The sequence below is a fragment of the Musca autumnalis genome, unplaced genomic scaffold, assembly GCF_047663935.1.
Source record: "Musca autumnalis isolate F117 unplaced genomic scaffold, ASM4766393v1 scaffold_3, whole genome shotgun sequence".
In the NCBI taxonomy this organism is placed as follows: domain Eukaryota; kingdom Metazoa; phylum Arthropoda; class Insecta; order Diptera; family Muscidae; genus Musca; species Musca autumnalis.
In genome coordinates, this window is record NW_027411866.1 from 58,297,554 (window position 1) to 58,324,748 (window position 27,195).

General features: G+C 34.2%; 1 protein-coding gene and 1 long non-coding RNA gene across 2 annotated transcripts in view; both read right to left on the minus strand.

Moving 5' to 3' along the window:
* Positions 1 to 15,596: 15,596 nt before the first annotated feature.
* Positions 15,597 to 27,195, minus strand: part of cv (twisted gastrulation BMP signaling modulator crossveinless) — a 48,895-nt gene continuing 37,296 nt past the window's right edge. The window contains exons 2-3 of the mRNA XM_073978914.1: positions 15,996 to 16,341; positions 15,597 to 15,932 (exon numbers count right to left, since the gene is read on the minus strand). Of these exons, the coding sequence (XP_073835015.1) occupies positions 15,740 to 15,932; positions 15,996 to 16,341 (539 nt within the window). The 3' untranslated portion in view covers positions 15,597 to 15,739. The remainder of the gene's footprint in view (positions 15,933 to 15,995; positions 16,342 to 27,195) is intronic.
* On the minus strand, positions 21,708 to 25,239 carry LOC141399698 (uncharacterized). Its single transcript, XR_012411906.1, has 2 exons — positions 24,582 to 25,239; positions 21,708 to 24,516 (listed from the first exon to the last, which is right to left on the minus strand). It is a non-coding gene; the product is annotated as an uncharacterized lncRNA (long non-coding RNA).

A 27,195-nucleotide genomic window follows, 5' to 3' on the forward strand; every position in this document is an offset into this window, starting at 1 on the left:
GCTGAACATTTCATCTGAGTTGTGCTGACAATTGACAACGCAACTCAAGTTTAGTGGCAGTGCATAATCTATCTGATGTTTATATGGTACGGTTGTGCAGTGGTAAGCATGTTCGCTTTACATTCTTAATGTCATGGGTTTGACTCCCAGGCCAGGCAATATCACATTTTAAAATGACAAAATTAATGTAGACGACAATTTCACAATCCCACGGCAGCGGGTTCTTTCGTACCGGATTGACCCGGAACTAAACAACATCATTGTTCCGGCCAGCGCACAGAGGGGAAACATAGGCCTAAAGTTGCTCAAAACTCAAAATATGAAAATCGTTTTTTATGAAAAAAATGTTGATAAACGGCAACCAGACTCTTTTCTACATTCGCTATAACCATCCTCGACTTTGTAAGATTAACCAATCCAATGCAGCAGTCGATTGAACTCAGCCATACTGAAAACAAAAAGTAAATTTTCGAAAACTAAGAAGTTAGGTGAACATTAAAATGACATTATTTTCGCGAAAATTTATATTTTTCAAGATTTATTGTTTTTGTACAGTCTCCGAACAAAATTAGTATTTAAAAATTTCAGATTGATTTTACATCTTTGCTCTTTAATAATGGTGATACATATCCTCTTTATGAAAATTTTTTATGACAATTTTTAAGATAACTACAATTTCAATAGTGAAAAAGCCTATTTCCCCGTCGTTTCCCGACCATAGTTTCTTCTAATGTTTTTTGCGCTTGAGTCTCAAATATCAGATTCAATCATAAAAAATTGCGCATATTTGCGCCATTCCGAAAAAATCTAATTTTTCTCAACTAAAATATGAAATATTTTTATATGGACTTGCAAGGTTTACTCACACTAAATTTTGTTCCGCCGTATAACCGGGACTCTTATTTATCAGACTAAACCAACACCTATCAAATATGTTTGCATTATTCAGAAACATTCACGGCTTTTCTCATGTGAATTGAGACAAATTTAATTTAAGTAAGTTTCAAAAAATAAAATTTGGAATGAAATATATGCATATGGGACTATATATACATCTGTACCGATTTGTTTGAAAATTGGCTCAATGCATGTGTCAAATTTCAGTGATTTTGGTGCATTTTTATCTCACATGAGATGCGAATATATATGGAAGCTGCATCCAAATCTGGACCGATTTTCCCCAGCAAAATGTTTGCCTCCAAAGATGCAGTTAAATGATATGTACAAGTGATCTGGATGTGCATCAAATTATGCATTTTCACTCATGATTTTTACAAGAGCGTGACTACTGAAAGATGCACTCCAAAGCACTGCATTTTAACTAACCCTTTGGCACTGCATTTTAACTGACCCTTTGGCATTGCATTTTAACTAACCCTTTTGCACTGCATTTTAACTGACCCTCTGGCACTGCATTTTAACTGACCCTTTGGCATTGCATTTTAACTAACCCTTTGGGGTAGAATAGGAGGCAGTCCAAAGCACGTGTTTGGTACAGGCATTCTGCGGAAATTGTGCAAGCCATTACAAAATATGCCAGTACAAATAAAATGCATTTATTATTTGTGCAAAACAAAAATATTAACAACTTTATTACATTAACACAAATTATGAAAATTCACCATTGAATTCAATCGCAAACATGCGTGTTTCCTCCGCTTGCATTTGTTCCAAGCTGAACTGTTTTTGCTTCATTTGCTAAATGGGTTGTCTTCCCATCACCAGTTAAGATTTCGACACGTACTCCAACAGCACTCCATTCGGAAATTTTCTTCTGGTGAGTTGCCGGAAAAATGTTCACAAATTAAATATTATTTAAATATTAAATATTATTTAGTTTGTATTAACAAATGTTTGGACATGTTAACACGCTTATCTCTTTTTGGAAAATGAAAGCCGCTGCCTGTAGATATGTACAATCTGATTTATGTACATATAGGGATCTCTAACAACTGCTAATAAAATGTAGCGAACGGAGTGCCTTTTTCACGACTCCGTTTGGACTGCATCCGGATGCTGTTAAATTGTGAGGAATTGGAGTGCCTTTTTCACGACTCCGTTGAACTGCATCCGGATGTTGTTAAAATGTGACAAGTGGATGTGATTCTTTGGATTGCATCCAAATGCGGTTAAAATGTGAAGACTGGAGTGCCTTTTTCACGACTCCAGTTGAACTGCATCAAAACATGCCGTGACAGAACTAGTCCACATTGCACTACTTCCAATTTATTTTGCTGGGTCATTATTTTCTATAGGATTAATCCTTGTACAGAAGATATGCTTTGTGCAAAATTTTATATCAATCCGACTATAAATGAGCTTTCTAGGGCTTTTGATCAAATTTTAACACAAATTTCCCCTCTGTGCAGCGGCTATCACTTCAGTGTACATATGTTTGTATTTGTTTCGTTTTTCTGTGTTGGGAGCAGGATATCCCGGAATGCCTGTTCCGGATTCTTTTGGTCCGTGCCGGGACGGAGGAAAACCCAAGACCAGGGTTTAAAATGCTAACGCCATATTAGCAAAAGTTACGAATTTTGCAGATTTGCCTGCTAAAATTTCTTCGAAATATGTTTAGCAACAATGAACAACGGCAACATGTAGCAACAAATTTCACAAAAATATTGCTAGCGATGCTGATGCTAGGGTCGTCTTTTTACTTACTAAATGTTGCTGAAACATTTTTTTCAGCAACTTTTCCTTTATACAACTCTCAAAATCTGCAACATTAGTAATAATTATTACTAATTATCACGTAAAACGACACAGCTATAACTAGACATCGGATTTTTGCATGTTTTTTATTTCTCATCCGATTGGACTCAAATTTTGGATCTAGGCGTTTTAAGGGTCAATTTTTCGATATTTGGGGTCATATCAAAAACATGCAAAAAATATGCAAAATATATGCAAAAAATATGCAAAAAAATATGCAAAAAATATGCAAAATATGCAAAAAATATGCAAAATATGCAAAAAATATGCAGAATATGCAAAAAATATGCAAAATATGCAAAAAATATGCAGAATATGCAAAAAATATGCAAAATATGCAAACAGTTTTTGGCCGAAAATCGTCATAAAAGTCGTAAAATTGTCAATTAAAGTTGGAAAAACAATCAAAAAATACATAACAGTGTTCTAAATTAAGACTGTTGACCGTATAACATCGTTTTTTTCAGCAGATTATTATGTTATTGAGACCATTTACGACAGTGTGGTGTAGGGTGTAAAAGTATGGTATTGTAATACAATTTTTTTATTATTAAACTATGCAAAAATATAAAATTTGATAGAATATCAAACGCTCTATGTAAAATTCAATACTTTCTTTGTAATAATTTGTAGCGTTGGGCTGGTTATTGTTCAAAGGGAACAAATCGATGTCGGATTTTTTAAGGCGGCAACCGCATAAAGTTTTTAGTTGGGTCAGATTTTAAGACTGTCAAAGTTTGAGCACAATTGGAATATGTTAACATGTGCCACTGGGGCCCTGACGTTATGAAAATCTCGTTTTTTTTTTGGCTATTTAGCGATTTCGGCGACCCATTTCTCTGGAATGGTTAAAGCTTTTTAACCATATTAAGCATTAAATTAAAGGCCATTCTGTTCTTAACATTTCTTGCTGAACAGCAAACTACGTAAGTATTACAGAATTCGAGATAATAAAGCCAATGTCCCGAAAAACGTGACTAGGTACACCTTTGTGCGAAAATTGAGACTATTAAAAAACATTTTCTTCATTTTTATAAGTTTTTGGAATGAAAACAAATGTCTTTGACATTTTGTTCTAAATTAAATTTGGTTCTGGGTACAGCTGACTACTTGAAGAACGCTCTGCTATGTAGTTTGCAACTTTCAAGTTGTTTACCATACTTTGCGCCTCCTGGAAATTCGGAGTCAATGTTTAATCTCTTGAACAACAAGAATTATGCCAGATCTTTTTCTGGGATTTTCGGCAGTTGCTCTTTTGGAAGTTTGGATCGAATATTTCTGAAGAAATTTGAATCTTTGCTTTGTTAAGATTTTTGTTGCCTTTTGGCTCTTTACGGCGTTTGCACCGTTGGATCAAACAATGCCAAGCCAACAAGTTCAGGACTAAGATCCACAGGTGATTTATTATTTTGTTATTTCCTTTTTCTGATAATTGTTTGTCTATGTTTTCGTATTTCAATAGATTTTCAATGAGGTCTAGCTCTTGTTTTTATGCTAAACGTATCGTAGAATCTGAAGAACCATCTGTCCCGAAAACAATCAAGCGTGGCTTCAAGAAAATCGTAACTATGCAATTGTCATTGGTGCTGGACCCCTGTAAGATGTATAGGAACGTTACTAGTATCATTATGGCATGGAAAACTATTACCAGATATTCTCAAAACGGAGAAGAAAAAACGGGTTACTGTTCTGGTATCACATGGGGGTAAAGAACAACTCCTATGCGTTCCTGAAACTGACAGTAGCTCATGGAAGAAACAAGAACTAGCAGTGTACAAATGCCTAGAAAAATGGGGTCCACGAGCTCGAGCAGATATTAGAGAGTTTCTGTACCACCGTACAAACTTGTTAGAATTTTTTTTTTTTTTTTTGTTTTGCCTTATTAAGGCGAAGGTCATTTTTAGAGTGATATTTGAATTAATTCTCTTTCGAGTTGAGCTATTTAGACCTAATAGGTACATTGAAAAATTAGGAATCCACCGAAGTCCCACACATTCAACCACTATGCTACGTTTCACGGGTGGTTAGACCGATCATCAGGCATATTGAATGGTGTTTTTAGTGGGTGGACGAAGGCTAAGCTTGGAGACTAGCATTTATATCACAAATCATTCGAAATTTGTATATTCGAATTATTTATTTTTTTAATGTTAGTCATTTAATTCCAAACCTTTCCTATAGTCCGACTTGGCTGGTAGAAAATTGTTGAGAGGGATTTTTGACTGCAAGTTTGGAAGCACATCCGGACATCAACCAAACATATTCAAGCGATTTCTATAAGAATAGTCTGCGATTGACAAATCCAAGTTCGAAGTAGGCGAGAGTGTTTTAAAACTACTGCCCAGCCCACTTCCCAAGAACAAGAGGCCGTAGAAGCACCTTGCGTTTAAATCGTTCGAGACTGGACGCCCCCAGAATGATTTTTTCTATTTTATTTATTTGGTATCCCACACGACAACAACTAAGTGTTATAAGTGAGAGCTTGGGTTATTGATTTTACAAAACGTATAATGAACAAGATAATGTTTACATAGATATAATATAGGATATATTGGGTAAACATTATCAATAGGTAAAAAAGAAATAGACAATAGATTGAGTTTAATACAAAAAATAGTGAAAAGCATATTCAGAAATATTTTTAGGTCCAAAACAAGACCTAAACCGCATTGAAGATTTACTTAATACGAAAGGCATTCACAAACAAATATCAGATAAAGGAAATAGCAAAATGATAAATCATATGTGGTACCTTAGTCCTGAACTTATTGGTCTGGCATTGTTTGAACTGATAGTGCAAAACACCGTAAAGATCCAAAAGACGACAAAAATTTTAACAAAGCAAAGATAGAAATTTTTCCAGAAATAATCGATCCAAATTTACAAAAATCAACTGCCGAAATTCGTAGAAAAAGGTTTACCAGGCATAATTACAAGTGAGACTTAATTGTTGTTCAAGAGATTAAACTTTAACTCCGAATTTCTTGAAAAATATTCTGCAACTTGACCACAGAACATCAATTGCCAGGAGAGGTAAAGGAGGGTAAATAACTTGAAAATTATGAGCGACATAGCAAGGAGTCGAGTTCATCACCAAGTTGTCATCTGTACCCAGATGGCTCCAAAACCACATTCATAGCGATCATGAATACTCACGTAGGGAGCTTCTCACGAGTGAGTTGCAGCTCACTTCTCACGTCTCGACCTATCACAAATGACAAGGGAGGAGCGAAAAAAGTGAAGAGGGGTTCACAAGTTTGAAAATTGAAAATAGTACCGCATTTTGTGAACCCTTGAAAATATAATTTGCGTTGCCATATCGTTATTTTATTTACAAATAATTTTGCAATAATTAAATTCGTAATTTTTTTTATAAAACATTACATTATTTTAAATTAAATTAATATTTCTAAAACGAAAAATAATTTTTATCAACAATGCACTTTAAAAATACATGGTAATTGATAAAAAATATTAAATGTTTGATATATGGCAACATCTTTAACAGCTGTTTTTTTTTTTTTTTTTTTTTTTTTTGACAGATACATACATACATATGTAAAAATTGTTTATTTACGCCCGAAGAATTTCTGCAATTTGCAAAAAAGTGAACAAAAACCGTTTAAAGGTCATTAAATGGCAAAAAGAAATGAAAATGTTTAATATTGCATTTTGAATGATGTGCGAAACGACAAACGCTGAGGAATACATAGAAAACCAAGCAAAATTTTGTGGAAGTCGTTCCATGCGATGCCAATATCTCACTGGATCTTTTGTATTAGTTCAAATGAAGTTGTGAATGATCCCATTTTCAGCATTTGGAAGGGATTTCAAGAATTGTAAATAAATACAATACGTGAAACATCCGATCTTTTCTCCAGCAATAGGACCAATTATATGAACGCTAAGTACAATTCGTGAAATTCGGATCCTATTCAACATTTGAACCAATTTCATGGATTTTAAATACAATTTCTCAATTTTCAAGAAGGTTAACCCTGCATAAGGCTATAATATAAACATGCCCTTTTTTATGAAGTTAATCCTTCCTATTGTGGCTTGTTCGTGGAATATGCCATGCCAAGGTGGTGGTTAAGATACCATTCCACTGGGTTATTGAAGATGCCATCCAAAATGATTTAGATCTTTTAGGGGTCACAGTATTGTAAAAAGAATGGGCGAAGGTGGTAAAAAGGTGACATATAACTTGCACTCATGCTTGAATAGAATCTTTGGCATCGAATATTTTGCTGGGAACGTTAGCGAACAAAGAACAATACAAAGGCACTTAAGATATGTCACTTATCATCTTGAGTGGCCTCAAAGTTTGGAAGTACCTACAAAAAAATTTTAGAAAGGTGTTGCACCTGATTGGATCCTCTTCCATTCCTGTTTTCGTCATATGATTCTGAACCGCTTCCCATATCTGAAAAATTTTGGCCAACTTCAACTCCACCTCCAAATTACGCCAAACTCGATTGAGGTCTTCCTTGCTTCATTGATACACGGATGAACATGTATAGTTGCCAAAAGATTTTCTAATTGTTTTTTATTTGTTACCTTTAACGTAAAACACAAATAAATACAATTGATTATCATTGCAAAAGATTCGTTTCTTGTCGATTTTTTCTAGATACATTTTTTTGTTCAACTCACCTTGATTTCTGTGGTGAGAGAAAATTGCCTCACATTCTCACTTTTTTGACATTTATGATAGCTACTTTTCTCACGAACGTGAGTTTTGTTCTCCCTTATGATGTTTGTAATAAGGGAGGAGGCGAGAGTGAGAAAACTCACGGTGAGATGATGTTCATGATTGGGCTGATTATGTCAGTCCCTTAATGCCCGTAATTTCAACGCGTAGTTATCTATGAGTTCACAGATATATCCCGTGTAAGCAACATTTTATAATTTCAACGCATAGGTAACATTACTGAGTCAAAAACGGCCGTGTTACTTACACCAAGGATTTTACCTGGTTAATCGTTGCCAATGTGTTAAAAGTTCTTCTATGTGGCAATGATTTTGCGAAATCATGAATGAAAATCACCAATATTACCACATCATTTCAAAATTTACACGCCTCGGTAAATGGCATGTAGAAATTACGCGTAGGCAAAGATAACTAATAGGTAGCTGCGTACCCGTATACCCAGACCTTGAAATTACGGGCATAAGTAAGTTAAAATATATATGAACAAATGGTAAGCGTTTGTCATTGAAGCCATACAATGAATGTACAAATGTCCATCTTTGTAAAAACAAAATTGCATTTGAAAAAGGAAATGTTTGATGGATAGCGATGCCATTCCACGGCCGATATGTCTGATGAGTCTCTACTAAAGGCGAACCATGTCACATAATGGTGGTTGTGAGGGTTCGAATCTTCGGCTTTCCTTGTTCACTTGCAAACATCATCGTTCATTAAGCTCGACTCCAACGAGAAATGAATTAAACACCTGCATGGATACAACTGAATATATCAGTTCCGACATTTTTCAACATTGAGTGAGTATGGATATGTAGAATGTAGTTTCAGTTACAAGTTGATACTGATACTTTTTCAAACAGGTATGATATGAGTTGGTATAGACAGAAAAAAAGGAACATATTTGTTTATATCTGCTTTGTACAAACTGATATAAATGGATATTGGTGTGATACAATAAGTACTTATTGTATGTAGCCCAAACAAAATAGGAATTGAAAAAGAAAAATTCATACAGAGCTGAATTTTGATGGAGATGTACATTTGTCATTAAAATAACCTCTTAAAATTCTTTGTTGGTCTTATGCGTGGAAAAAAATTATTCATGATCATAGGTCATATATTTATTTTTGTTTTTATCTCAAAAACGGTGAGCCTTACCAAAAGTGACTAAAACAAAAGACAAAGATCGTAAAATTCTTGATAAGATATCGCTTTCTCGTAAAAATGATATGCACATATAAAGCAGCTATAACAGGATACAAAATCTGGTTAGACCTGGTTCTATTGGGCCGACTACTACAAATCAAAAATGTGAATTTCGAATTTCTTCAGAATCATGGACCAATAACAAATTCTGCATGATGTAATGGAGGGTATATAAAGTTTGTCACTCTGTTTGTAACTCCTCGAAATAATAATTTAAGATCATAGAATATGTATATATTCTTGATCAGCATTCTTCTACACAGATATAGTCATGACTGTCCTTCTGTGCAAATCACTATAGTGTCCGAAGTATGTAGGTGGATAATACTTTGGTAAATGTATTGTAGGTCTATTCAACGAGCCGTTTTAAGGTCTTTTGAAGGTATTATTCGTATTTTACAACCGAACACGTTGCAATTTTGTATTTTGTGACTAAAAACTTCTCCACCAAAAATGTTTTATATATGTCAACGTTTTTGTATAGGCACATATAAATCGAAGCGTCACTATAAAAATGATGATGGTGGTAGTCCTATTGGACTGCCAATTCGTTTATTTTGTGTGTTTCAAAGGCTAAAAATGCTTCTACAAAAACTAATTTATATAGGTCCACATCCCATATAACAGTACCACCATGTTTGACGTTTTTCACGTTTTATCAATATTTTCAAAATACTTGGATTAACGATTCTCAGTGATTAAAAACTTTTCCACCAAATATGCAAGTGCTAACAAAACAAATATACCATTGACATATATGTTATGGTGAGAATTGTATTTGTATTTGAAATCTAGTTAAAAAATAACCACAAAAACGCTTCAACAATTGGTTTGAGCGCGTGAAAAAGTGCATAAATCAAGCTGGAGAATTCTTTGGAATATAATAAGTTTTATATTTTATAAATATCGGTGTTTCCATTATTAGGGTGGAAACTTTTGTAGTAGCCCTCGTACATTCTACTCGCTGAAACCAGAAAAACATTCAAATTGATGCGTTCAGTTGTAACTGTTCATGTCTTTAATATATGTATCCCCTAAAAAAATTGTGGAAAATTTTGTTTTTTATGAAATGTTCCTTAGAAGTAATTCACACAAGCCTGTTACACCTATAGTATCTGTTGGTCAGAGAAGTGCGCAAGTAGCTGATTTTGACACTCATAAGCCACATGCTGAAAAACAAGCGTATGTGCGGCTTGCTACTCTAAAAAATAAATGCAAGTGTTGCTTGCCATTCTCAAAATATGTACGAGTGTGGCTAGCCACTCAAAAAATAAGTTGTTTAAAAATGGATATTTTTTGACACTTGCGTATGCTTTGCCAAGTAGTTTTAAATACGCAATAACAATTTCTGTCTTACTTTTTTGCTCATTGCACATCAAGTATTGTTTTCAACCCTTGTAATTCAACCGATTGTCTCGTGCTCTCCGAGAGAATGAGAGCTAAGATCACTGATTTTCAAACGTTAAAAGAACATGCAAAAACACACATAACATTCCAAGCAAATAAAGAAAAGCATACACAAACGAAACAACAACAAATAAAATTACAATTGTTTATTTTTTGTAGTGTTGTGTGTGAGCTTCCACTTGATAAGTCACTTGGCAAACTATCTACGATTGCGAGTTTTGTAACAGTGCAAAATATGATGAATACTTGTTTTACTTATTACGCACAAGCAACGGTCTTGATGCGTCGCAAGTATTTTTGGTGGTGGTGGAAAAAATACCGAGTGCGAGAAAACACATGCGTTAAAATAGCAAAAGGCCCAAAAAACTTGTGCGTGCTCAATTGGCTTACGGGGGCAAGTAACTCATTGATGATCTCTGCTGTTGGTATCTGTAGTATTTGAAAAATATCTGTTGTACAACAGATACTTGAGAACGAAAAAACAAATAAAGTTCTAACTCGTTCATATACAACACAGAACTGTTTCTATCAGTTATGTTATTGTGAGTATACACAACCCAAACAATATCATAACTGTTACACTCATTCACACATTTATATCATATTATATCTGTTATGTATATGATATATCTGTTTTGTTGATACAAACAGTTATACCATTGCACGTGTTTAAAATGAATTAAAATTAATATCGATCGAGATCGATTTGGTCTTTGAGTTAAAATCAGCCCAATTCTACAAATTAAATTAAGATGCTACAAAAAAGAAAATATTGAATTTTACATAAAACGTTTGATATTTTATCAAATTTTATATTCTAAATGGTTTAATAATAAAAAAAATGGTATTACGATACCATATTTTTATACCCTACACCACACTGTCGTAAATGGTCTCAATAACAAATTAATCTGCTGAAAAAATCGACGTTATTCGGTCAATAGTCTTAGTTTGGAACACTGTTATGTATTTTTTGATGGTTTCTCCAACTTTAAATGACAATTTTACGACTTTTATGACGATTTTCGGCCAAAATCTGTTTGCATATTTTTTGCATATTCTGCATATTTTGCATATTTTTTGCATATTTTGCATATTTTTTGCATATGCAAATATGCAAAATAAATACGAAATATGACCCTGCCATTGAATTTAGATTTCTTTGAAAGGAATTTTGGCCCAATCAGAATCTTCGTATCTTTAATATTAAAAAATATGCAAATATGCAAAATCCGATGTCTAATTATTACTAATTATCACGTAAAAAGACACAGGTGCTATTTGATATTGTCGCTATAATAAAAAAGCATCGGACATACATACTCATATTTTGCAGCACACATGATCAACACATACATATCAGAAAAGAGAATAAGCAACAAAGTTTTTGAGATTAGGGTTACCAGTGTAATGCATTAAAAATCACTTTTTCGTTCAAAGGACATGTGAATTTTTGGTGAAGCCGTTCAATATATATTTTTTTTATTTTTAAACAATAATAACACTGTGATACAAAAGAGGACAAAATTTTTTTGCAGGATTTCTGATGCACAAATTCGGTTTTGTGGAAGTCCATAGAAGACGAAAATACCTTTGGTTTCTTTGGGTCACTTCGGGTTTGATTTTATAACGGTAAATGTAGTGAAAAGTGGGCTTTCTTGGATTTTCAAATACCTTTGGATACCCATCTTTTATAAAGGAAAATATGAAAAAAACCAAAAAGTTGAAACATCAAAAATGCCATAACGCATTCATTTTTCAACGGATTTTGTTGGTTTTTCCCATTTTGGAAAGCCAACTAAATTTCCTACTTGCTAACTGTAAATAATTGTACTGTTAGGAGTCATTAACGCAGCCTAGAGCACAAGGAAAAACATTCTACTGTTTTTTAATGCGTTTTTGTCACACTTAAACCACTATTACTTAGCCATTTGTTAACCGATTTTAAAAATCTATGGCTTGTTCGAAAGGCATTACTCTCCTCTTTATAAGGAAAAACAGTGTAAGAAGTAATGTCCGTTTAAAGTTGAAAATCCAAGAAACCCCATTTTTCACTACATTTACCATTATAAAATGAAAAACCGAAGTGACCCAAAGAAACCAAAGGTATTTTCGTCTTCTGTGGACTCCCACAAAACCGAATTTGTGCATTAGCACCCCTGCAAATTTTCACTGTAGCACAGTGTAATTAGTATTCTTTAGGTTCTACCATATGATGGAGGCATTTCGACATTAGATGACACCTTTTTTATTACGGCGTTGGCAACTCTAATCACAAAACCACTCTCCGTTGCTAATTCACTGCGACGGTCAGCCGACTGCAAAATATGTAGCATGGTTGTCGATTATGCCTAACGAAAAAAGATTAGGCGTAAAAAACGAAATAAGCAAAAATGCACAAAAATAAATATGCGTTCGGTTGCCTATTTAGCCCTTTGTGTCAATATTGTGTAGCAGTTGAAGTGTACAGCTAATGCTAATGTTTTTAGATGCTGGTTTTTAAACCATTTGTGCTCGGTTTGTCACATCCTCATCTTCACCCACATCCAGCCTTCGGTGGGATGCAATAGATGTCAGGAGTGGGTGCCTCTAAGGGGTTGCTCTGGTTGCCACGTGAGGGACTACGACTATGTTGCTGCATGCTGTGTTAATACAGTCCCCAGTGAGTCGTCATCGGATTACGAAACTCCCTCCTTCGGCCCTCGGAAACGACCAGAGAGGTACAGCGCTGGCAGAGCAGATTGACAGGTCTACGTTTTACACGGTCAATGAGGACGCCCCTACCAGAATTAGAGGAAAGTGTCACAGCTCGCCAGACATGACCATCGTGTCACCTGGTCTGACAAATGACGTTACCTGGCAACCCGCCATTTCCTTGGATCAGACCATCTGCCCATAATTGTCCCCATTAGCAGACCACCCGATTTCATTACCTCTGAACGCGCACATTCGTCAATCATAAGAAAGCTGATTGGCCGGGTTTCAGAGAGTTCACCAATCACCGCTTCAGAGAACTGCCCAATCCTTCAGATGTTCGGGTAGCGGAAAGGACGTTCCGAGGCATCATCACTGCTGCAGCCGCTCGCCATATCCCTGCTGGTCGAATACCCGAAGTAAGACCAAACTTCCCAGCAGAGGCGACGGGATTAGCGAATGATCGTGATGAACTTCGTTAAACCAACCCCAATGACCCCAGAGTCAGGGAGCTGACACTGGAAGTTAACAGGCTGGTCGGCGAGCATAAGCGGAACAAGTGGTTAAATCATCTGAAGAGTTGCAACATTGGAGCCGGTATAGATGAATTGTGGGCAACGGTTAAGTCACTCTCGAACCCTGGAAGAAGGGAATATAGGACCTCAGTCACGTTCGGCGACGTTACGTTGACTGATCCGAAGAGGTGCGCAAGTTATTTCAATCGACAGTTTGTCGAGCACCCCGAGAGTGACAGGGCGAAGAGAAGAGTATTACGTCGCATCAGATCTCTTCCTACCGAGGAGGAACCACCACAGTTTACAATGGATGATGTTGCCAATGCCATCAGGAACGCTAAATCATCCAAAGCGTTGGGCCCTGATGGAATCTCCATGGTAATGCTGAAGCAGCTGGATGAGCCGGGAGTGGAGTATCTCACTAAAGTTCTCAACTTGTCGCTATCCACCCTCATTGTTCCCGAAGTCTGGAAAATGGGCCACTACCGAAGCCCGGCAAGGATGCCAGCAAAAGTGAATCGTACAGGCCGATTTCGCCCGTAGCAAATGCCCTTGAGGCCTTAGTCCTCCCCAGTATCAGAAATAGCTATTTTCAAAATATGAGAATGTGTTTGTGAATGTGGTCATATTTACATTAGGCAATTTTCCTTGCGGCAATTGTCAATTTGTCGGTGAGAGAGGGTGTTGAGAGGCAAAGGGTTACCATATGCCTCACCTCTCTTCTCTCTCCATCAATTGCAGCAAGGAAAATTGCCTAATGTAAATATGGACATTGTTTTGATTTTCAAAATGAATCCGGTCAATATGGTTTATTTTCAAAATGAAAATGTAACGCTTCGAGAAACTTTTTCCATTTCTTGTTTTAGCCATATCTCAGCTATTTTACGATATGGGTGAATATTGCGAAAATACTTGTTTCTGTGTCCCGACGCATTTAAGGATAAAAATATTGAAAAAAAATTTAATTCTTAGAAACGGAATAAGTAAAACAAAATTTCCTTAAACGAGGCTCGAAAATCAAATATTCTACATATTTATATGAAAAAATTGGTCGCAAGCGCAAATACTCATTACCGTGCGTGTCCCCAGTCGTTTTGTGCTCAAAAAACACTGATATTCATTAACATTTAAAAAATATTATATATATGAAGTACGCCGAGTTATTCTAGAAGAATGAGCAAAGTCTATTTTGATTTCATAAATATAATTTTATTTTTTAAATTATGATTTTGTGAGAAAATTGTCAAAAAACAAGCTTGAAAAAAGAACATTGTGTTTGCGAGGAAATAAAAAAATGTAACTTCATTAATTTTTAGAGGTAAATTTTAAGATTTCGGTTGCAGATTGAATGCTTGCTACACATTTATCAAGCACACACGTACAGTAGGAGTTCATCGGCTGGACAAGCCAATTTGCTCTTTTCCTAATGTTATCATTAAAAAGATAAGGGAACACACATTTGTTCTGTTCCTTTAGTCCTGGTCCACACTAGAGTGATTTCATTGAAAAAATTTCATGAAATTATGCGTCCCTAGATCGAGTTCCATAGTAGAGTAATATCATTAAAATACTGTAGTGGGGAACTCGACCTATGAACGCCTAATTTCATGAAATTTCTTCAATGAAATCGCTACAATTAAAAGTAAAGGAACAAATCAACTGTCTTTTGTTTAATGTCTTCTTCATCTTTTATAATGACAGTTAAGTACTTAACAAGAAATTCCCTTAAAAATCCCCAACATTTTGTTCAGATTTCCCCAAAAATTCTCCAAGTAAATTTTTTGACCCCATTTTCAAAAATAAATCCACAATTTATGGAAAAATCCTCAATACTGACAATTTAATTGTTAAAAAAGTATGAAATTCAATTCCATCGTATACAGTCGCTAAGTCCCGGTCCACACTAGAGCGATTTCATTGAAAAATTTCATGCAATTAGGCGTTTTTAGATTGAGTTCCCCACTATTTCATTTTCATGATATTTACTCTACAGTGGAACTCGATCTAGGGACGCATAATTTCATGACATTTTTTTAATGAAATCGCTCTAGTGTGGGCCGGGACTAATGTGTACAATATTGGGAATTTTCCTTACGCCATTTACTTTTTGCGTCCACACAAGTAAAAATGCAATAAAATTACATCTCCACATTGCCTGCGTGGGTAGATATTGCATGTTGTTATTTCGTGTTATATTACATTGATAGCTAGTGTAAACTACCTCTAAGTAAGTAATGAACTGAATTGTATTATCAGTTTCTCATACACCGCTAGTCAAAGTAAGACTTCAGTCGAACTTTGCTGTTACCTGTAATAATTGTACCATGCCTTCTATCAAAACAAATATGTTTTGGATTCATATTGATGTATGTTTATAAACATACGCATTTTATTGATTTCTATTACAAACTAATTCTAAAATAACGAAATACATAATATGTATTTTAATGGATACTAAATACAAATTTCCAAGAAGAGTATACATTGTAGCTTAATAGTTGCTATTTACAGATCCGTCAAACGGCCCCATATTATCGCCAAAATCTTGCATTTCTTCATCAAGAGCATCATCCAAATCATCACCCAAATCTTTTGTTTCGGGACAATTTCTGCAACGACTTTCATTTACACCATAATTAATACAAGTTGAACCAACACATTCGCAGCAGCCATCATGGAACCATCTAAAGTAAAGTTCACATAAAAAGTTTGTTATACCTTTTATAAACATTTCTCTTTCATTTTACCTATAGCTACTTGCTCCTGTACTTAGACAACTGGAACGACATTTATTCCAAGAAGTGCACTGATTAAGATAAATCACTGTACAATTGACTACGCCCATATTTTCTCTTTCTGTAGAAGCTCCATCCAAATTTTTGTCATTGTTTTCCATAGGAAAACTATGTAGTTTGGGTCCAGATAATACTTTATCAAAATCTAATGGAAAAGTATAAATATTCCAGTTGAAGTCCAATTCATCCTCGGGAGAAGAAACTAGAACATTAAAAAGCTCAGGGACGCCTTCAAAATCTTCAACATGTGACTTTTTGGAGAAAAAGTTTCGTGTTTCATTTTGCTTGGGACAAAGATCTGAAAAAAAAAAAACAAAACAAATAGGTAGTAATGTAATTTTTAATTGAAAAATATAATCACTATGTAGGCCAATAAGAAAGTCAGAAAATTTAAAAAACATAACTTAAAGTTTAGGTCCTAAACTCGCAGAAGAAGTTAATCGGCTTCATCGGCTGTGCAAGATCAAGCATGACTTGAAGTGTTTTAGTGCTTTATAAACTCAAAATACTTTTTTTATTGATTTATGCCAAACTCCTAGAAAATGTAACTCAATAAGAGGTAGTTTACACTATCGATCAATGTCATATGACACGAAATAAAAACATTCCATATCTACCCACGGAGGCAATGTGGAGACGTAATTTTATTATATTTTCGTTGGGGTGGACGCACAGAATAAATGGCGTAATGAAAATCTCCAATATTCCACATATTACTGAATATTTAACGATGGAAAATTTCATGTCGTATGACATTTACATATAGTGTAAACTACCCCTAAGTAATCATTAGACATCGGATTTTGCATATTTTTTAATAATAAAGATACGAAGATTCTGATTGGACCAAAATTCGTTTCAAAGAAATCTAAATTCAATGACAGGGTCATATTTTGTATTTGTTTTTTGCATATTTGCATATTTTGCATATGCCCAAAATATGCAAAAAATATGCAAAATATAAACAACAAGTAAGTATCCCCTGTAATTACGTCTGGTAGACTTTTTCTGGGAATTTCGGCAGTTGTTCTTTTGTTAGTTTGGTTTTTTTCATCTTCTTCTGCTTACGTCTGGTAGACTTTTTCTGGGAATTTCGGCAGTTGTTCTTTTGTTAGTTTGGTTTTTTTCATCTTCTTCTGCTTGAACTATCAGATCAGACCAGGCCAACATATTTAGGACTAATATACCACAAATGATTTATCATTTTGTTATTTCCTTTATCTGATATTTGTTTCGTATTTCAATAAATCTTCAATTCGGTTTAGGTCTTATTTTGGAACAAAAAAATATTTCTGAATTTCGTTTTCACTTTTTTTTTGTATTAAACTCAATATATTGTCTCTAATCCTTTTCAACCTATTGATTATGTTTACCCAATCCATCCTATATTATATCTATATAAACATTATCTTGTTTATTATACGTTTTGTAAAATCAATAACCCACACTCTCATTTATAACACTCAGTTGTTGTCGTTTGATACAAAATAAATAAACAAAATAAAATAATAATTCAAAGGCAGCGCTAAGCGTTTGTCATGAAAGCACAACTAAATGGGAAAATCCTCATTGTTGTTGTAAAATACAAAACAAAAATGCATTTGAAAGAAGAAAAGTTCGAGGTCATCGAAGCCGCTCCACATCCGATATGTTTGAAGAGTCTTTACCGAAGACGAAACATGCATGTCACATAGTGGTGGGTGTGTGGGTACGAATCGTCGGCTTTCCTTTTTCACTTGCATAATGGATCATAAAGCTCGATTAAAAAAATTAAAAAATTAATCTTAAAAAATGATCTTCGCTTAAAAAGCAAAAATTTTCAAATAAATAAAATCAGCTGAGCCAGGCTGGGGTTTGAACTCACGTCCTTGAAAACACAGGAAAAAAGTGTTGTCACGGCGTGTTAGCGTTCAGAGCCAAACTCATAACTTTCAAAGGCAGCGCTAAGCGTTTGTCATGAAAGCACAACTAAATGGGAAAATCCTCATTGTTGTTGTAAAATACAAAACAAAAATGCATTTGAAAGAAGAAAAGTTCGAGGACATCGAAGCCGCTCCACATCCGATATGTCTGAAGAGTCTTTACCGAAGACGAAACATGCATGTCACATAGTGGTGGGTGTGTGGGTTCGAATCGTCGGCTTTCCTTTTTCACTTGCATAATAGATCATAAAGCTCGATTAAAAAAATTAAAAAATTAATCTTAAAAAATGATCTTCGCTTAAAAAGCAAAAATTTTCAAAAAAATAAAAAAAACGTTCTATGACCTTTTGTTCTTGGGAAGTCAGCTGGGAAGTAGTTTTAAAACATTCTCGCCTACATCGAAATTGGATTTGTCAATCGCAGACTATTCTATTAGAAATCGCGTGAGTATGTTTGGTCTTGTTTCTTCCCTGAGGTACTGTCAGTTTCAGGAACGCCCAGGAGTTGTTCTTTATCCCCATACCAGATGATATCAGAACAGCAACTCGTTCTTTCTGCTCTGTTTTGGGAATACCTGGTAATACATAGTTTTCCATGCCACTGCACGCAAATAACCTTGTTTTGGGGTATCTTAACCCTTCCTTGAAGTTGTTGCGAGTAATTTTCACTGTTTATTCTCCGGAATAAACGGATAAAGCTTCTAAAGATCTTATATTTGTTGGGGTCTTCTACCGTAGATAAAATGATACGACTAACGTTCCTATAGGACACTTTACATAGGTCCAGCAATTTCAATTCCAATGACAATTTCATGGTTAGGAGTTCTTGTTGAAGCCGCGATTGATTATTTTCGGGACATATGGTTCTTCAGATTCTACGAAGCGTTTAGCATCAAAACAAGACCTAGACCTCATTGAAAATCTATTGAAATACGAAAACATAGATAAACGAGTATCAGAAAAAGGAAATAACAAAATGATAAATACCCTGTGGTATCTTAGTCCTGAACTTGTTGGCTTGGCATTGTTTGCTCCGACAGTGCAAAACACCGTAAAGAATCAAATGGCGGCAAAAATCTTAACAATGCGAAGATGGAAACTTCTCCGGAAATATTCGACCCAAACTTACAAAAGAACAACTGTTCGAAATTCCTAAAAAAGGTCACATTAACTCCGAGTGGAGCTCACCACAGATTACAACCAATTAACAACTAATCCAAACTAAACAACCAAGTAGTCGGCTGTAGAGTTGTGTAGTTCCGGAACGAAGTAGTTCCAAGGAACTATTCCGGACAAGGAACTATTGGAACTATATCCGGCTCTTGTATTTATATAGTTCCTTTAATTCATATAGTTCCAGTCGAACATATAATTCGTTTCATTTGTATAGTTCATGTTCTTCCTTTAATTCCACATTCCGATCTTTCTCTTTCGGTTTGTTCATCATTCAGATGCGGTCACATTGTCAATGATCAGACTAGCACGATTTCAACAAGGCGACGCACAATGGTTCAGGAATCGATTTTCCTGGCCAAAAATAAAAATTTTGTTTTATCAAAGATATTTAATTTCTATATGGGATTCGATAGTAAACATATTGAAACTAAGGAAACCAAAAAATTAGGCCCAAATATTGGAAGGTGTGGGCGTGGCGTGCCCCTAAAGACGAGCATTTTCCCCATTTTTGGGAAATATGTCATTTTTGCAAATTTCTGGAGAAAGACGTAGCTATTTCTCTGAAACTATAACAGTTATTGTGTTCATTGTTTTTTATAAGGTATGTAGGATTGTGGCCTTTAAAAATCGTTTTAGTAAATTACCGTAGCGTTTACACAACATGATCTATTTTATTTTTCCTCGGGTACTAAATTTTATGAAATTCCAAATTTAGTGGACTAGAACTTTTGTGGAACAACATGGAACAAAGTTCTGTTTTCACAGAAAGATGCCCAAAAGTCTCCTCTTCCAGCCCATATATACTTTTGTACCCGTCCCGTTCCGTCCGTTTAACACTTTTTTCAATTTATTGAAATTACATGGGTAAAAATGTGTGTTTTTCTATACTGTTTCCATATTAATTACAGTTTTTTGACACAAATTACAACTTTTTTGAGTATATGAGATTTTATACGAGTTATATAAGCTTTATTAAAACCCAAGGAGAATTTTTTTAATTTTTGAAAAAATTTAAATTTTTTTGTAAATTTTTTTTTTTTTAAAAATTTAAAAAAAATTTTTTTCGACATTTTTTCGAATTTTTTTTTTTTAGTTTTTTTTTTGGTAAATATTTTGTTTATTTGTTAGTGTTTGACCATCTTTAATACATAGGAAGATATAAAAACCACAAAAACGCTCATATTTTGATGAAAAATAGTTAAAAAAAACTCAAAAGTTTAACTTTGACCTTGAATTTCTCTGCAACTACCAGACCGAACTTGACCGCTTATAATTCGTCTTAAAGCTGATTGTGTTATCTGTCTAAAAAAAAAGGATTATGAATATATCTCTATCCGTTCATAAGTTACAGAATTTTGACCAGGAAAAAACGATTCTGAACCACTGTGCGACGTCAAGTTTATAGGCGAGGGGTATGAAGTAGTGAAACCCACGTACATGGTTTGTTGTGTTGCCTCTTCTTTTCTTTCATTTTTATTTTCTCAAACAAACGTAAACCACAAAACAAGCATAAAAAGATTTAATAAAAACATTTAATAAATGAAGTAGTGACAATTTAACTATTAATATTAATTTAATTATTAATGTTAATTATTTTGTGTTGTTTTTTAGTTTATTTATGTTTGTTTTGTTGTTATTGGTTTGAGAAAGAAAGAAAGAAAGAAAAAAGAGGAGGAAAAAGGATACGTTAACGTGTGTGGACACTAATGAAACTTGAAATAAAACTTTAGGTCCCGGGCCACACTACAGTAATTTCACTGAAATTTTGACACGAAATTATGCGTCTCTAGATCGAGTTCCATAGTAGAGTAAAATCATAAAAATTCTGTAGTGGAGAATTCGAGCTAAGAACGCCTAATTTCATGAAATTTTTTAATGAAATTCATACTAGTGTGGACCGGGACTAACGAAATTGGTTTCATGAAACCTTGCTAGTCTGACCATCGACATTATAAAATAAACGTAAATAACACTCTCTCACTCTCGGAACTATGTATTTGGAACGAAGGAAACAGAAAGAACGATGAAAGAGAAAGATTCATTGAACTATATACATAGCTCTCGGAACTATTTGGAACTATGGAACTATATTAAGGAACTAGTTCCTTTTGGGAAAAGGAACTAGAAAGATCGATCCGCTCCAGGAACTAGATTGCTCAACTCTAGTCGGCTGTACCCAGATAGCTATTTTCGCCCTAAGGCGTACTTGGTCACGTTAATCGGGACACTGGCTTTCTATCTCGAATTTAGTAATACATACGCATTTTGTTTTTGAACATAAAATGAACAGAAAGGCCTTTAATTTAATTCATAAAACGGGCAAATAGCTTTAACCGTTCCACAGATATGGGTCGCCGAGAGAGACGAGATTTTCATAACTTCGAGGCCCCAGTAGCACGTGTTAACTTATTCCAATTGTGTTCAATTTGCAATCTTAATCTTAAATCTATCTAAAATCTAATCTAAGTAAACAGTTTATGCGGCACCCCAGCCTTAAAAATCCGACATCGATTTCTTTTCTTTGAGTTAAAACCAGCCTAAAGCTACAAATTAAGACAAAGAAAATATTGAATTTACATAAAATTATTGATATTTTATCAAATTTTATATTTTTGCATAGTTTAACAATAGGTTTGTCCTTGTACTTTCTCAGTAAATATTACTCAGTAACTTATTTTTAGAGAGTAAAGCATTTTATACTCTTTGAAAGGAAAAAATTAAAGAAGTAAAAAGACAACATTCAGTACAAATTTTCAATTTGATTAAAATTTACGATTATGATATTTGAATATTTTAAACTTTTGACAACTGCCTAAAGCTACAAAATGTTACTGAACAAAATTCCTTCAGTAAAAATTATTAGTTCTCAGTAATAAAAATTTCAAAACAAGTTTCTCAATTCATTCTCTTTTACTGAACATTTGTGTAAAAAAACAACATTCAGTAATAATTTGTAATAATTATTACAAATTATCGAGTACGCAGACACACTTAATAAAAAATAGTATTACAATATCATATACCCTACACCACACTGTCGTAAGAGGTATCAATAACATAATAATTTGCCTAAAAATCGACATTAAATGGCCAACAGCCTTAATTTAGGACTTTAAAGTTTTTTTTTTGATTATTTTTTCCAACTTTTATTGTCAATTTTACGACTTTTATGACGATTTTCGACCAAAAACTGTTTGCATATTTTGCATATTCTGCATAGTTTTTGCATATTTTACAGATTTTTTGCATATTTTTGATATGATCCCAAATATCGAAAAATTGACCCTTAAAACGCCTATATACAAAATTTGAGTCCAATCGGATAAGAAATAAAAAACATGCAAAAATCCGATGTCTAGTACAGTAGTTTTGACTTAGCTGCCAAAACAAATTTTGCACGCATTTTGTGGCAGCAAAGCGAATTTCGCGCTTATCTTTAATATTTTTAGCTGCCAAAAAGTTGCAGTTATCCGATTCGTTCACCTGTCAAAGAATTGGCTCTTCATGTAATATTCAGCTTCAGATTTCTTGATATCCGAAAACTATTTGGAGAGGAATAGTGAAAAAATAAGAACATATAATCAAAAAGCTTATTTTGCATCAGCTGAACGAACCAAAATGGAATTAAATAACTATTATTATCGTAATATTTGCTTCCACATCTGTCATTAAATTTTTGTTTCAAAGAAAGTGATGTTAACTTTTACACCAATCTGCATGTGACACAATAAATATGCCTTGAACCTGCAGATGTGATATGAGAGAAGTCTCCCTTGTCCCTTCTGGGATGTTTGTGGAATAATTAATAATTATTATTAGTTATTATTATAAGTTCCATAATATCATAGGTTGTCTACAAATGATCAACATAAAACAGTTTTCTTCTGTACAAAAGACTCTGTGCATGACGCAACTGTCGCATGACGTGATTTTAGTTTTGACTGGTAAATACAAATTTCTCTGTGAAAATGCGTTTCGCTTCGAGGAACTTTTTCCATTTTTTGTGAAAATGTTCAATAGAAATCACTACAAGTAGGTGTTCATATTATTTCCCGACAACTTTCTTGTTTTAGCCATATCTCAGCTATTTTACGATATGGGTGAATATTGCGAAAATACTTGTGTCTGTGTTGCCGAATTTGCTGAAAATTTTTTGAAAATTGACGATTTGACGATTTTATGGTCCAAAATGACGATTTTTACGTAAGGCAGAAATGCATGAAATAAAAGACGATAACAACATTTTGACCAAAGTTTCACGAAAGATTTTAAGGAAAGCAATGTTTCAAATTCGATTGTTGAGCTTTTTTAATGTTTTATAGCAATTTCCAGACGGATTGGCTATATTTAGGCACATATCTGGCATATCTAGATACAGGCATTTCATATTTTTTGCCCCACATTCAAATTACATGAGCTGAAAATTTTCGTTTAGTTTTGGTAATGGATGAAAATCTTCTTTAAAAAGTTTTCGAGATAAAATATTAATTATGTATATATATTTTGCTATAAAAAAATATGATTCCAGCTTTATTAACTTCCTACAAATGCCCTCTTTAAGCTGTCAGCCAGTTTTGAATGACAATTTTTATCGATTTTCGACTGCCCAACAACCAAAATGTACGTGTACGAACAAACATGGACGTGGAGGGTGTGTGGGTTCGAATCGTCGGCTTTCCTTTTTCACTTGCATAATAGATCATAAAGCTCGATTAAAAAAATTAAAAAATTAATCTTAAAAAATGATCTTCGCTTAAAAAGCAAAAATTTTCAAAAAAATAAAAAAAACGTTCTATGACCTTTTGTTCTTGGGAAGTCAGCTGGGAAGTAGTTTTAAAACATTCTCGCCTACATCGAAATTGGATTTGTCAATCGCAGACTATTCTATTAGAAATCGCGTGAGTATGTTTGGTCTTGTTTCTTCCCTGAGGTACTGTCAGTTTCAGGAACGCCCAGGAGTTGTTCTTTATCCCCATACCAGATGATATCAGAACAGCAACTCGTTCTTTCTGCTCTGTTTTGGGAATACCTGGTAATACATAGTTTTCCATGCCACTGCACGCAAATAACCTTGTTTTGGGGTATCTTAACCCTTCCTTGAAGTTGTTGCGAGTAATTTTCACTGTTTATTCTCCGGAATAAACGGATAAAGCTTCTAAAGATCTTATATTTGTTGGGGTCTTCTACCGTAGATAAAATGATACGACTAACGTTCCTATAGGACACTTTACATAGGTCCAGCAATTTCAATTCCAATGACAATTTCATGGTTAGGAGTTCTTGTTGAAGCCGCGATTGATTATTTTCGGGACATATGGTTCTTCAGATTCTACGAAGCGTTTAGCATCAAAACAAGACCTAGACCTCATTGAAAATCTATTGAAATACGAAAACATAGATAAACGAGTATCAGAAAAAGGAAATAACAAAATGATAAATACCCTGTGGTATCTTAGTCCTGAACTTGTTGGCTTGGCATTGTTTGCTCCGACAGTGCAAAACACCGTAAAGAATCAAATGGCGGCAAAAATCTTAACAATGCGAAGATGGAAACTTCTCCGGAAATATTCGACCCAAACTTACAAAAGAACAACTGTTCGAAATTCCTAAAAAAGGTCACATTAACTCCGAGTGGAGCTCACCACAGATTACAACCAATTAACAACTAATCCAAACTAAACAACCAAGTAGTCGGCTGTAGAGTTGTGTAGTTCCGGAACGAAGTAGTTCCAAGGAACTATTCCGGACAAGGAACTATTGGAACTATATCCGGCTCTTGTATTTATATAGTTCCTTTAATTCATATAGTTCCAGTCGAACATATAATTCGTTTCATTTGTATAGTTCATGTTCTTCCTTTAATTCCACATTCCGATCTTTCTCTTTCGGTTTGTTCATCATTCAGATGCGGTCACATTGTCAATGATCAGACTAGCACGATTTCAACAAGGCGACGCACAATGGTTCAGGAATCGATTTTCCTGGCCAAAAATAAAAATTTTGTTTTATCAAAGATATTTAATTTCTATATGGGATTCGATAGTAAACATATTGAAACTAAGGAAACCAAAAAATTAGGCCCAAATATTGGAAGGTGTGGGCGTGGCGTGCCCCTAAAGACGAGCATTTTCCCCATTTTTGGGAAATATGTCATTTTTGCAAATTTCTGGAGAAAGACGTAGCTATTTCTCTGAAACTATAACAGTTATTGTGTTCATTGTTTTTTATAAGGTATGTAGGATTGTGGCCTTTAAAAATCGTTTTAGTAAATTACCGTAGCGTTTACACAACATGATCTATTTTATTTTTCCTCGGGTACTAAATTTTATGAAATTCCAAATTTAGTGGACTAGAACTTTTGTGGAACAACATGGAACAAAGTTCTGTTTTCACAGAAAGATGCCCAAAAGTCTCCTCTTCCAGCCCATATATACTTTTGTACCCGTCCCGTTCCGTCCGTTTAACACTTTTTTCAATTTATTGAAATTACATGGGTAAAAATGTGTGTTTTTCTATACTGTTTCCATATTAATTACAGTTTTTTGACACAAATTACAACTTTTTTGAGTATATGAGATTTTATACGAGTTATATAAGCTTTATTAAAACCCAAGGAGAATTTTTTTAATTTTTGAAAAAATTTAAATTTTTTTGTAAATTTTTTTTTTTTTAAAAATTTAAAAAAAATTTTTTTCGACATTTTTTCGAATTTTTTTTTTTAGTTTTTTTTTTGGTAAATATTTTGTTTATTTGTTAGTGTTTGACCATCTTTAATACATAGGAAGATATAAAAACCACAAAAACGCTCATATTTTGATGAAAAATAGTTAAAAAAAACTCAAAAGTTTAACTTTGACCTTGAATTTCTCTGCAACTACCAGACCGAACTTGACCGCTTATAATTCGTCTTAAAGCTGATTGTGTTATCTGTCTAAAAAAAAAGGATTATGAATATATCTCTATCCGTTCATAAGTTACAGAATTTTGACCAGGAAAAAACGATTCTGAACCACTGTGCGACGTCAAGTTTATAGGCGAGGGGTATGAAGTAGTGAAACCCACGTACATGGTTTGTTGTGTTGCCTCTTCTTTTCTTTCATTTTTATTTTCTCAAACAAACGTAAACCACAAAACAAGCATAAAAAGATTTAATAAAAACATTTAATAAATGAAGTAGTGACAATTTAACTATTAATATTAATTTAATTATTAATGTTAATTATTTTGTGTTGTTTTTTAGTTTATTTATGTTTGTTTTGTTGTTATTGGTTTGAGAAAGAAAGAAAGAAAGAAAAAAGAGGAGGAAAAAGGATACGTTAACGTGTGTGGACACTAATGAAACTTGAAATAAAACTTTAGGTCCCGGGCCACACTACAGTAATTTCACTGAAATTTTGACACGAAATTATGCGTCTCTAGATCGAGTTCCATAGTAGAGTAAAATCATAAAAATTCTGTAGTGGAGAATTCGAGCTAAGAACGCCTAATTTCATGAAATTTTTTAATGAAATTCATACTAGTGTGGACCGGGACTAACGAAATTGGTTTCATGAAACCTTGCTAGTCTGACCATCGACATTATAAAATAAACGTAAATAACACTCTCTCACTCTCGGAACTATGTATTTGGAACGAAGGAAACAGAAAGAACGATGAAAGAGAAAGATTCATTGAACTATATACATAGCTCTCGGAACTATTTGGAACTATGGAACTATATTAAGGAACTAGTTCCTTTTGGGAAAAGGAACTAGAAAGATCGATCCGCTCCAGGAACTAGATTGCTCAACTCTAGTCGGCTGTACCCAGATAGCTATTTTCGCCCTAAGGCGTACTTGGTCACGTTAATCGGGACACTGGCTTTCTATTTCGAATTTAGTAATACATACGCATTTTGTTTTTGAACATAAAATGAACAGAAAGGCCTTTAATTTAATTCATAAAACGGGCAAATAGCTTTAACCGTTCCACAGATATGGGTCGCCGAGAGAGACGAGATTTTCATAACTTCGAGGCCCCAGTAGCACGTGTTAACTTATTCCAATTGTGTTCAAT